General features: G+C 35.4%; 1 protein-coding gene across 17 annotated transcripts in view; it reads right to left on the reverse strand.

The window, feature by feature from the left end:
• HDAC9 (histone deacetylase 9) overlaps window positions 1–13854 on the reverse strand; it is a 986654-nt gene that overhangs the window by 460586 nt on the left and 512214 nt on the right. For 5 of the 17 annotated variants that reach the window (XM_027539984.1, XM_027539979.1, XM_027539991.1 and 2 more), the window contains 4 exons: window positions 9149–9390; window positions 4908–5058; window positions 3810–3936; window positions 970–1091 (listed from right to left, as the gene is read on the reverse strand). In XM_027539984.1, coding sequence (XP_027395785.1) covers window positions 970–1091; window positions 3810–3936; window positions 4908–5058; window positions 9149–9390 — 642 coding nt within the window. Of the gene's footprint in view, window positions 1–969; window positions 1092–3809; window positions 3937–4892; window positions 5059–9148; window positions 9391–13854 lie in introns of all 17 variants that reach the window. The other 12 variants (XM_027539983.1, XM_027539975.1, XM_027539976.1 and 9 more) reach the window with 3 other exon arrangements.

A 13854-nucleotide genomic window follows, 5' to 3' on the forward strand; every position in this document is an offset into this window, starting at 1 on the left:
AAATCATTTTTTTCTGTAGATTTTATATACAAATTACACAAACCTACACTTATTCAAGTAGATCTGAGTAAAATACAATGAACCAAACTATCTGCTTTGAATATCTTTCACATCAGTTTTGGTTAAATTTTTTAATTTAAAACTTTCTCTAAAGAACTATATTTAGAAAATATCATAAGCTTTATAACATCACATATACAAATGCTATTTATGCTTATGCCTAGCTAAAGTTTAAATACATTTATTATAGAGGAACAGAGCATATAACACATTAGATATGCACATGTCAGAGGGTGAAAAAGCAATACGGGAAAACAAATACAGACCCTAAAGCCATAGAGTTGATGACTAAATTCCAAATTTATTCCAGACTCATCATCCCAGTTTCCCTAAGCAAATTTTAATACAATCACATGAGATTATTAGCTACAAAGCTTCACGATGACTTCTACAATCTGTGAGACGTTCGGCAAGACACTTACTCAGAAGGTAAGCCGTGGCCTTGTCTGTTTTAGTAAACAATTACAATTTAAGGTTTTTAAAAGTGTGCGGAAAAAGAAGAATATTATTTCCATTTTTCTGGTAAATGAGTAAGGCTCAATAAAAATCCAGATAATGGAGGAAACTACAGAGGTCCTCATTAATGGAGATTTACATTTTCTGAGAAATCAAGCTTCTATTTTATTTAATTCTCCTCATCATTGCTAATAAGAAAATAATTTGTCTAAAATCTAAATGTGATTAATCAAAAAACTACTTTGATAATATATCGAATGAATTGATGTATTAACAGAAATAGGAGTGTGTGTGTACGCACACGTACATATTTGCTTCTGCTGAGGGCAGAGGTTGGAGAGTCTAATAGCTATGATTACAAATCCTCTGACATTCCTCTAGACGTATGGCAAAATAAAACTACAAGGAATGCTATGGAAGAGCAAGTGAAGTCTTCTTGTGAAACTGACTTACCAGTTTTTCGAAGGGGGAAATCATCCTTTGCATCTTGTGCTCCAGGTAATGTGTATTTGTAGGATGGAGGTGTTCCACTCAGGGGTGGAGAGCTTTGATCCAATGACGTGTGGTGGGCAGCCCTACAAAAGAAAAAGAGGGCTCACCATTTGTCCTGGAGTTTTTACTGCACACTAGTCAGCAATAATCAGTTGCATGTGCTGCAACACGTATCTCAGCTGTGTTTATGCTCTTCCTTTTTAGTGTGTACAAACCACAGCCTCACGTAACCAAGTTCACTTTAGCAGTATGTTATAGAATGATGCAGGATGCCCAAGAATGCCCACTGTGTGTTTGGTCATGTGGCCACATAGAAAAGTTTGCTTCATTAAAAGACAGAATTTACAAAGAGCTTGAGTTTTGGTATCTGAGATTATTATGTGTGTTTTCTTAAGAGCCATATTAATGGAAAAGTCATCATCTGAATCCTTTTTGGTCAACTATGCAGAACAACCCAGGTAAAAGTAAACATAGAGAAGGACTTCAGTTTTTAAAAATTGCTAGGTAGCCCATGAAAGTACATGGAGAGAGTACTATGCCAAGAGACCCAGGTTTCCTGACTTTGACAGCAGTTCCAAGGTAGAGACTGAAGACACATTCTTCTTTGTATGAAATTGAACTCTCAAAATGTGTTATCTTTCCGGCATTAATACAAGTGAAAGAGATAAAGTTGTGTCACTGGAGAATAGTTCAGGACTGAACATAGACTACTTAGCCAATATAAACATTTATAATCATTATATATGAAGCAAACATCAGATAGGACATAGTATCAACACCATGATGATTCTACCAGTATTATTTCTTTGAATCAACAGTCTCAAGATAACTAGTGTGAGGATATTTCATCTGATCACTATTGACAAAAAAAAGTATTAACTTCAGATTTCACAAATTAATGACTTATGGCTAGCTATCCAGGAGTTGGATCCTACTGTTCAGTACAAAAAAAAAAAAAAAGATTGCTAAGTAACACTGGAGAGCCATATCAAATATACCCAAGGGAACAGCTAAAGAATTTTCAGCTGACAAGTTGTTTGCATGTAGCTGCTTCCCACTTTTAAAAAAAGGAAGTATCTTTTCTTAAAAGAGGCTTTAACTTAGAAGGGATATGAATTAGTTATAAATTATATATGTAACTTGTTGTATATATGTATATATATATACAACAAAATTTGTTTTTCAATATTTTTGATGTTGATTGAACATGTGGAAATTTTCTTCAGAGATTGGTTTTTCAAGTCAATCGACGTGCATGATAAAAATTCTGTAAATTATTAAAAATTATTTATATAGCATTCTGGAATCTGCCTTATTTACCTTTTTGTTTTCGGATGCAGAAATGGGAAGATACTTATAAGACAGAATTAGAAAAACAATAACTCTTTAGACAGAACTCCTGGCATGCTTGAAATGTCAAGATAACAGAGTATCAAATAATCAAGCATATACTCCCTTATCCTTATGATGTGAGTAATTAAAAATATGTAAGTATAAAATCCTAAACATATTTTATAAATATGAGAGGTGAAAGCGAAGTCACTCAGTTGTGTCTGACTCTTTGAGATCCCATGCATTGTAGACTACCAGCCTTCTCCATCCATGGGATTTTCCAGGCAAGACTACTAAAGTGGGCTGCCATTTCCTTCTCCAGGGGATCTTCCCAACCCAGGGATCAAACCCTGGTCTCCTGCATTGTAGGCAGACACTTTTACCATCTGAGCCATCAAGGAAGAGATATGAGAGAGATGAAAGTATAATCTATTAGTCTATATTGAAATATGCTTTGCCATCAGTTTTTCTCCTGATTCTTTAAAAATACCACCTCCCTCATACCTTACAGAAAGAACTGTGTGTTGCACTGGACTTGGAGAAATATGGTTGCATAAAAAACTGTAATACCACAGTGTATAATGTATCAATTTATATGTTAAAAACCAATCTACTCTCATTTTTCAGGGTCACCCCACTCCAGTAATCTCGCCTGGAAAACCCCATGGACGCAGGAGCCTGGAAGGCTGCAGTCCATGGGGTCGTGAAGAGTCGGACACGACTGAGCGACTTCCCTTTCAATTTTCACTTTCATGCACTGGAGAAGGAAATGGCAACCCACTCCAGTGTTCTTGCCTGGAGAACCCCAGGGACGGGGGAGCCTGGTGGGCTGCCGTCTATGGGGTCACACAGAGTCGGACATGACTGAAGTGACTTAGCAGCAGTAGCAGGGGTAAACTGATCACTGAAAACATAGATGTATCAGTCAGCTACTTTTCTTGTCTTCCCTTCTCTTCCTTCATATGTCTTCCTTTTTATTATTTTTTTTAATTATGTCAAAAATCTTCTGGACTTTTAAAAAATAACTCAGATCTCCATCTTATATCAAGCCAAGTAAAATAAAATCTCAACCAGCCAAATCTTAAGAAATTATTGTAAAGATATCAGATGTACCATCTGAGAATAGAAAAATGCAAAATATGAATTAATTTCTATGCCCCACCTTACATTTATCAGTTATTCATTTGGCAAAGAACATGCATAATACTTTCTAGCCCTCAAGGTGGTACTTGCTAACACTTATTTAAGAGCTAATCTCTGTTACACACTTTACCACATTATTTTACAGGACCTTTCCAGAAATCCTCTTTTTTACGGAGAAATATTCCAAGCATTAGAGAATTCAAGGAACTTGCCCTTGGCCATATAGCTCAGAACTTGGCAGGCCAGGGATCTGTGCCCAGGTCGGCTGAATTGAGAACCTGTGATCTTTACCCCTGGGGATGAAGAAAGCCAAACGCTGAACATACGTGTACCAGAGCTTGGGATGGCGGCTCACGGAATGATTTTTTCCATTAGTTGGAGTGTCTTTTGTTGCTGATTTACTCAACAGGAATTCTTGAAGCTTCTGCTTTACTTCTGTACTTGCCACTGCCCCTGAAACACACACACACAGAAACAGATGGTGATTTGGGGTTCTGTCCTTTCCTGCCTCTGGAATATTACTGGTCACAGCATATGAGTTTTCCTATTAAAAGAAAAAACGAGAGTCTAAACAGGCTTTAGAAAATGACATAGTAATGTTTCATAACTACTGCTTCAACTGCCAATTTTCAAAAGACCTCCGATGATTTAATTGCTTTTACAGAACGGGGATTCCCAGAATTAATAGTAGTTTTTTCCTAGCTTTAAAAAATACTGCTGAGGAACAAAGCACTGTTTTTTAAAAGTCAGGAATCTTGGGGGACGATATAAGTGATTAAACACATTAAAATGAGCTCTTCTGAATTTCCAGTTTTCAAAAACTAACTTTAAAGAAAAAAAACTTTTGAGCATTAAACAAATAAATAATGCTGACAATTTCAGTTCAAGTCATCACATTTTAAACCTTGCTACGACCTGATTTTGAACTGACCTCATGCAGGGGAATTATTTGGATCTGTCTCCCTCTTGTGGATAGTTTTTTTTTTTTTTTTAACACAAGTTCTACTTTAAATCTTTCCAAAGTCTGGGTACTTAAAAAGTTAAATGAGACAAGGCTTGACTTATTAAAGAGCAATCACTACTTGAATGGGAAGAAGGTGGAGTAATGTGGAAGTAAGTTTATTATGAAACACAATGGCATAGCCATATTGCTTTAGCATAACGTTATTTTTAAGGTACAAAATAAAAGATATTATCATCTTTGCCAAACAAGGTTAAGTTTACTTCCAAACATGCCTGTAGACTGAATGCAGACAGCTGACATGTGAATGTCAAAGCTTTACATTTGGGCCCATAATTTATTCTTTTACTTAAACACAGACAATTTTGACAAGTTTAATTCCACTCTTTATCAGGCTCCTTTCTGAATGACAGTCAGCTAAAGATGAGGGAAGAGATCCATCTTTTACCCTGGTGCCTCTTACTTTCTCGTCCTCTATCTTTGCCTCTGAGAGGAGGAAGCTGCTGTTCTCTGCGATGCCTCTCTACTTCCTGTTCTTGCCTCTGCTGCTCCAGTTTCTGCTCCTTTTCTAGCAGTTCTTGCTGCTGTTTTATGGCTAGAAGTTCCTGTTGCAACTTGCGAGAAGAGAAAGACATGAGAGTGTGCAATTTCTTTAGGCTTCATAGTCATCAATGACCAAAATCGAAATGTTATGAGCTTTTGGAACTTACTACTATTTACTTTACATTTTACCCTTTTTTTTTTGTATATTATTGAAATCTGAAGACAAGCAACTAATGCCATTAATTGTTTTACTGTCATTAACAAGCAAGTTTTTAGGTAGCTTCATTACCTATGCCGTCCTATCAGAATATTACCGAATTCACTCAGATCTTCAGTTCCTTGAGTGACTTTTCTTTGTGCATCTGTAATATATGATACAGCAAAGAAAGCCAGGAATTTTCCAGAAGTCTGTTTTACCAAGTCCCTCACAACATAAACAACTGAAATCTTAACTTCTTATCCTAAGAAACAGTATGAACATAATCAAACTGAGCAGAATAGTGAGATATGAATTAATTTGGGGAAAATACATCTGAAATAAAACGAAGGCTAAAAGTTTCAAAACCTTACAGAGAAGGTTTTTAATAGATGAATACAATCCCTAAATCCATCACAAGCTATTTTCTCAAAGTAGCAAGTCTAATTAATTAGTTCACTCAGCACACAAAACTCAGTTACAGACTGGTCAAGAAGTAATCACTTCCACAAGAGTACACTTTGATGCACTACTGTTTGGCTGTTTGAGTCTCTTGAATTCACTTCTACATAAGGTACAACATGAATATAAAGCATTCTTAAAATCCATTTGAGTTTTCAATTTTCTCAGACTGTTAAACATACATCAAGGAATAATTGTAAATGTGCCCACTGAGGAATAGCTCAAGATTGAGTTCTACTAGGCTCTGACATTGCTAGATACAAGATCCAGACAATTTACTAAGCTACTCAGAGCATGGATTCCTCAGATATAAGACAGAGAAATAATCTCCCTCATGCATTATGTTCAAAATGCATATGAAATTTAGGTTGCAAGTTTGAACAATATTAATTTTGCTTTGATACTAATAAAGTTAGTATAATTTGCTGTTTATATGAGATAGGTGCCTAAGACTCTGAAATTTACACTGAAAAGTAACAAAAAAAAATTATGTGGAATGGCATAAGAATTATTGTGGAGCAACAGGAAGCCAACTCTGCATGTCAAACATGATAGCTTCTCTTGTCCCAGGACATGGTTAGAAGCATTGCTGGTTTCCTTCCATATTACAATCTCTGGCATTCTGGATGTGCTCTACTAGTCTCTTAATAATTCTCTTTTCTAACAAAAAATTTCATAATTCTGCTTAAACTTTGCCTTAAATGTTAGTTCTATACAGATACTGGGGTGGGTCAAATTGATTTAAGTGCCACCCAAAGCCTAAAAGGAAATGAATATTAATCTCTCTTAGGCATCTAGAAAAGCACAGAATTTAATTTTCACAGCTACTATTCATTGCTGAGGATTGAAGGAATGAGGTTTGAAAAAAAATTCACTCCTCCAATTTCAGATATTCTAGTCCAACACAGAGGCGGAATGAAGTAGCAGCTTTGGAGGCAGACAAGGCAAGATTACAAATCTTTACTGGCTATGTTACCCTGGGCAAGTTACAGTATTTCTCTGAGCCTCAGATTACTAGGTGGAAAAATGGGACAACAGCATCTAATTCAACAGATGTTGATTATAAAAGCCAAAGATTCAAAACACTAATATAAATAAGTAAAGCATCATGCTGTGTCTTTCTTATTAAAAAAAAAAAAAACTAAATGAATGTTAAAAGCATCAACTTTTAGCCTTATATAATACAAAACAGTAAAGTTAAAAAGAAATTAAAGCAAAAACACTTTTTAAACTTAAAAGGAAATTTTAAGTGTATATTTAGTTTCTGAAAAAGCAACTTAATCTAAAAAATCATTCCAAAAACTAAGTTTTCCATTTAGCTATCTCAGAATCATTTTTCTCCCCCCTTATCCAGTATTTTCCAGATGTCAATAAACCTGCTATATACTACTTTGTTTGGGGGCAAAATAAGAATTACCTACTTGCTACTATTAACTTTTGAGTAAAATCAAATTACTTTAAATTTTTAATATTGATCTTTACAACTATAAAAGGCATCAAACATAAATGAAAAGATGCATATGAAGCTGTAACTTGTTAGTACTGTCCAATATTCAGGGCAACATGGCTTGTAAAACACGACAAAATGAACCAGATAGTTATGTAAATCTTAAAGTATGGTGAAGAATATAAATTTTGTACTCATTCATCACTGCCATCTTAAAATGTCTAGAATTATTGAAGAAAGGAATCCAGACATCACTGTTACTATTAATGTCTCAAAGGTCAAACTGAAATAATGTTTGCTGCTGCTAAGTCACTTCAGTCGTGTCCGACTCTGTGCGACACCATAGACGGCAGCCCACCAGGCTCCGCCGTCCCTGGGATTCTCCAGGCAAGAACACTGGAGTGGGTTGCCATTTCCTTCTCCAATGCATGAAAGTGAAAAGTGAAAGCGAAGTCACTCAGTCGTGTCCAATTCTTAGCGACCCCATGGACTGCAGCCTACCAGGCTCCTCTGCTCATGGGATTTTCCAGGCAAGAGTACTGGTGTGGGGTGCCATTGCCTTCTCCGAAATAATGTTTAAGAATCATTAAAAAAAAAAGGTCTATAAACTAAATGAAGGTTTCCTACACTGCAGAATATATAGCCATGATTCCATATGGGACTTAAAATCCTCATTCTTATTTTTAGGATATCTTACAGATCAATAATGGGAAGAGTTCTTTTAGTAAAGTTCTTTTAGTTAAAGGAAAAAAATATTACAGTTTATATCAGATATCAAAGAGCTTTTTTTGAAAAATAAGATAAAATAGGCCTGCTGGCTAAGGAGTTACGAAACAAGGAACATAGGGAGGAAAAAGCATCTTAACCTTCTCAGACACTATAATAATCAGTATGGTAAAAGTTTATAATACTAACGTAGATTAATTATCTATATTAACACCATGTAAATGTGTTTGTACTTGATATTCAAGTGAGTAAAAGATCAAGTGCCTATAATATAATATAATAAAGTATGAAATAATATCATATTACCTTATTATAATAATATATTAATATAGATAAGTCATTTTTTGAAGGAGTTGGACATAAAAAACTTTATTATAAATATTTGCTGCTTTATATTACTGTCATAATAAATTCAAAGTAAGCATCTACTAAGTCAGACCAAAATAGCTTTGTTTTAAATAGCTTTGTCAAGAAGTTGAAAGACATTTACAAATAAAACTGAAGTAATACTTATCTCGGATGATACAAGAGACTAAATAGATACAAACACATCTAGAATGATCTTAAAATAGTCAATCACAAAAAACTCTGGGATATGAACATAATTCTCCTAGAATAATTTAATTAAACGACTTGGGTCTCAAATTATCAACTACTCCCAAAATTCTTTCAATAAATTCTTATCTAATCTATTAGACTTAAATAAAAACACTGAAAACATCTGTACCAGTTTCTTACACACATACACACATATATATATATATATATATAATTCTATCCAGTTTTTCATTATGTTATTATTTTGAATGAATACATTATGAAGTTTTTTCCATAAGGAAGATTAGGGTATATCCAGGACATCTACTTATAGACCAAAGACAAAAATAAAAAAAATAAAAAGTAAAGGCTCTCTCTTCACATAATGTGATTAATTTATCCTCTCTGGTAAATAGTATATGTAGATTCTTTAGACACATAAAATGTAGCTCCTCAGGCTCATGGTTCTTCTTGATGGAGAGTAGATGTGGCAAATGGACAAAATCATGTAGAAGAGAATCTTAAAAAGGGTAAGAAGTTACTATTTCCAGATATTGATGCTATAAACTAACAGATAAAGGAGTTGTAGAAGCTCCTCTCCAAGAAGCAAAGCAGGACTTTTGCCAGGATTCTTTTTACTTACTCTAGGTTTTCACTTGTACAACCCCAGTTTCCTCCCAGCCATGAATCCATATCTTTTCAGAATGAAACATCCCCACTTTGCTCCCTCTTATGCCCATGTTATGGCCAGACTCCCAGAGTCAATAGTCAGAGACAAGGAAACGCTTGCTACCTTGATATGCTCCTGAAGCTGAGCCTGGTGCTGCCGTGTCAAGTTCTCATGCTGCTTCTGAAACTCTGCGATCAAAAGCTGCTTCTGGATCTGCTGCTGTTGCTGGATGAGGAGTAACTCCTGCTGCAGTTGCTTCTCACGGACAACAGGGTCCACCACGGGCATCATCATCCTGAGGTCTGTCCTTAGGTCTAAAGGCGAGATGGGCTCCAGGCCCACAGGAACCTCTGACTTCACATCGACTGGAGAAACCAAAAAAGAGGTGGGGGTGGGTGACAGAGGACAGAAGATTAGCACACTGATCTGGAAACAAATTAGAAGTGAAAGACACTATACCCTACTAGATTTCTTTCAATGTACCAATAAATTTAGTTCTGTTTTTTTACAAGAATAATAAAAAGGTCTTCTGTATATTAGATTTGATAAAATGCTGATTTTCAGCTAGCACTTTGTACTTTGCCATGAAATCTTTCACATTTCCCTTTTTCAAAGAGATGACTCCAAAGATTCACAGGTATAAAAGTTGTTCATTTATAACACCTATTCTACTGGACCACTGGTCAAATTCAAGTTGACTTAAGACAAAAAATGCAACATTATTGAGGAAAAGATGCCATGTGATATTAGAAAACTTCTAACACAAACAAACTTGTACACTTACAAACATTTTTGTTTGTAATCAGAAGATACATTCCTCAAGAAGTAAAGCTTATAAAATAAAGAAGGAAAGCTTATAAAATAGTGTATTTGCAGGGCTACGGAACTTAGCAAAGAAAAGTACAAATCTGCATACTAAAATGTGGGAAATGGTGAGTAGAAAGCAAATACAGACCCAGTGTAGACAGAAGTTACCTAATTTTCAATTAAATAATTGGAATTTTTTTTTAAATTATGGGAACTGGAAAAACATGCTTCTGTAAATGGACCTTGACATACAGGTTGCCAATTTTCAAACTCTGCTTTAAACCTAAATGCCTGTTCCCATAACACATAAAAGGATGTGTTACCTTCTGGGTAACTGTGTTACCCTGAGTGTGTTATTTAATTTCTCTGGGTCTCAGTTTCCTCACATGTAAAATGGAGATAATTACCATTAACAGTAACAACACAGAGTTGTTAAAAGGATTAAATAATATAATTCAAAGACTAACAACATTCAGCATACTTCTCAATAAATGCTTTTTTAAATTATGTAAAAGTGGAATTTACTGTGTATTAGAATAAATCATGAACACTGTGAGAATAAGCAAACAAAAATATTAGGAGTAAATATGAAAATAAAATTGTGTATGATTTCTATTAAATATTAGAAAATAAAAACACTAAAACTTCTAGAAAATATTTAAGGCAAGAAAACAAATATAGCTAAATAAATAAAAAATCCACCTTCACTAAAGTAAAGAAATGCAAATTTTAAATCAAAATAAGGCATCATTTTCTAATTATTAAGTATCATATTCAGCTGGAGAAGGGAATGGCTACTCACTCCAGTATTCTTGCCTGGAGAATTCCATAGACAAGGGAACATATATGTGATTCACATATATGCATATATGTATGTACCACAGGGCAAACATACGACCACGCAGACAACTCTATATTGCAAGTGGCACTGCCAATCAGTTTAAAACTACCTAAAAAGTGATATGTGATATCACAATTTGGTGACAGGTAGCAAGAGGAATTAAATATTTCTACCATTTGATTCAGGTTTGCCAACTCTTGGAATGTATCTTAAGGAAATAAAATTAACATAGGAAGAAACAGTCCGATGTCATATTGTTAACTAAAGTATTATTATTTTAATTGAAATCATCAACTACAAGGAGATGTCTAGTAAAATATGTCACATCTATTTCATGGAAAATATGTAATCATTAAAAATAATGTTTATGGGAACAGGAAAAATGCTGTTACAACATTAAGTGAAAGAACAATAATAAAAGTGACATATACCCTATGGTAACTCTTCAACTAGAATTTAACTTAGTCAATATACATTTATTGAGAACCTTAAATTCCCAAGTTGATTCTACATGTTTGGGTTTATTAGTAAAACAAAAAGACAAAAAAACTCTAGTCTTCATTGAGCATATATTCTACTGGAGATTTAATGGTATTAATCTCTGAATTTTACTAGCTAAGACTGGTGAGACAGAAAACAAAAGAAAGTTGTATTTTAGGTGGAAATATGAGCAATTTCCCCCTATTTTTTCATATTTTTACAATTGCATCTAATGCTCTGACTCCTACCCTGAGTAACTTAAATTTGCAGATTGCCGGTTGGAAACTATGAAGTTAATATTCCATGTGAATTTAAGAGCTATTTTCAGCAAGTTAAGAAAGGCTAACAGAAATTGTTTATAGAAATTAAGGCTTCAAACACTAAATGAAATATTAATATCTTGCTTACCATGTGAATTGTGTGTACACAGAGGTTTGTGTGAAGAGGCATGACTGTGCACTGGATGTGGGCAACCTGTTATCAATCTTGGTTGACAACACTGGTGATTTTTCAACATACAGATCAGAAGAGTTTGCAGTAATGGTACTGACATGTCATTTTAATGAAAATGGAAAAATGATTTATTAATAAACCATAGTTTGGTGGACAGTATCTTCTAAAACATGATACTTGCAAAAGAAAAAATATTAACTTTGACAAGTCTGAAACTCAGTGAGAATGAGGGCCTGTAAGATCTTTGGTTACACTGTCCAATGTAGAACTGTCAATTAAGGCTTTGGAGTAACATGAGATTTTGAGTATTAATTTATGGAGGTGGCATTATTCCAATCAAAAGCAATGGCTGTTAATGATATACTTCATTTCTACACCCAAAAGGCCAAAATAAAGCCTCAGTATTTACATGGACATCTCAATAAACATATTTAACCCTATGAACACAAAATGTAAAATTTCAAGAGACCTGGAATCTCTTCTTTCTGGCATTCTTATTATCTGTAAACTATAATCATCAATTCCCCAACCCCCCAAAAAAAGAAAACAAAAAAGATAAGGAGAAAAGAGTCCCAGAACTCTCTGATACAGCTAGTCTAAGACTCAAAGGGTAATTTGACTTCTTAACCTGCTATCCCAACAGAAATGATTGTGTCTAACTGCTTGCCTTTGTTCAGAGACTAATCACTAAATTGTGAAAAATCACCCTCAACTTACAAAAACTGCCCTTGATTATAAATAATTGCCCAAGACTGAGAGAAAGCGGCAGGCAAGATCCCAGTCTTTCATCCAATTTATTCAGCAGCAATCCACATTCCATTTGTCTAGACTAAATATAGCAGCGTTTATACAAGAAATCAATAGTGCTTGCAGAGAGGAGAGCAAAGGCATGAATATTTCATCAAACTCAGAGAGAAATGGCAATCAGCAAACTGATGGTTCTGTGTAGGTCATCTCTGGCCTGCTGGATCAGTTCCTGTTACTTGGACAATAGCTCATCTCTGTCTAATCATAATCATATCATAACCATTCTTTCTATTTTTAACATTAATTGCATTGTGGGTGACAAAGGCTCATCATATTCCAAAAGGGAAGATGGATTTTTCTTACATCTTCGGTGACAGGCTAATAAGCCTCCCCAGGAACAATAATAGTAACACAATACCAGGGCTGAGTTTCAACAAGTTACAGTCACCTACACATCACAAAATGTGAAAGAAAGGTCACTGTTAACAGCTGTTGTATTATCATAATTAGAAATAATCAACTTACAAGGAAAAAATAACCAGCTTTATCAATGAGGAAAAGGAATCATCACTGTTCACAGCATTTCTTGTCTGCTGCTGCTGCTGCTAAGTCGTTTCAGTCGTGTCCGACTCTATGCGACCCCATAGACGGCAGCCCACCAGGCTTCCCCGTCCCTGGGATTCTCTAGGCAAGAACACTGGAGTGGGTTGCCATTTCCTTCTCCAATGCATGAAGTGAAAAGTGAAAGTGAAGTCACTCAGTCATGTCTGACTCTAGTGACCCCATGGACTGCAGCCTACCAGGCTCCTCCATCCATGGGGTTTTCCAGGCAAAAGTACTGGAGTGGGGTGCCACTGCATTTCTTGTCTAGGAACATGCAAAGTCCTTACAAATTACTTAGAACAGGTGGCCAGGGATACATAAGTTAGAAGGAAGTTGATGATAACAAATAGTAGTGTTAACATTTGTTGTTGCTCAGTCGTGTCCGACTCTTTGACTGTTAGCATTACTTATAAGTGAGTGTGTCATGGACTGTAGCCTGCCAGGCTCCTCTGTCCAAGGGATTTTCCAGGCAAGAATACTGGAGTGGGTTGCCATTCCCTTCTCCAGGGGATCTTCCTGACCCAGGGATCAAACCCAGGTCTGCTGCATTGCTGGCAGATTCTTTACCAACTGAGCCACCAGGGAACAAATCCAATTTTCTTTTTTTTTGGCTGTGCCATGGAGCATGTGGGATCTTAGTTTTCTGAGCAGGTATCAAACTCTGTCATCTCCTGCATTGGAAGTACAGTCTTAACCACTGGACTGCCAGGCAAGTCCCATCAAATCCTATTTTCTTAACAGATATAACTTTACTTGGACTCACCCACTATTTGTCTGAGATTTCAAATACACGCCAAGATACACACACACACAAACACACACACACACACACATATTATTATTCTAATACCAAATGCCCAGTCGGAACTTTTCCACATCTAAATTAACTAGTCTTATT

This window comes from Bos indicus x Bos taurus, chromosome 4 (assembly GCF_003369695.1).
Source record: "Bos indicus x Bos taurus breed Angus x Brahman F1 hybrid chromosome 4, Bos_hybrid_MaternalHap_v2.0, whole genome shotgun sequence".
Classification (NCBI taxonomy): Eukaryota; Metazoa; Chordata; class Mammalia; order Artiodactyla; family Bovidae; genus Bos; species Bos indicus x Bos taurus.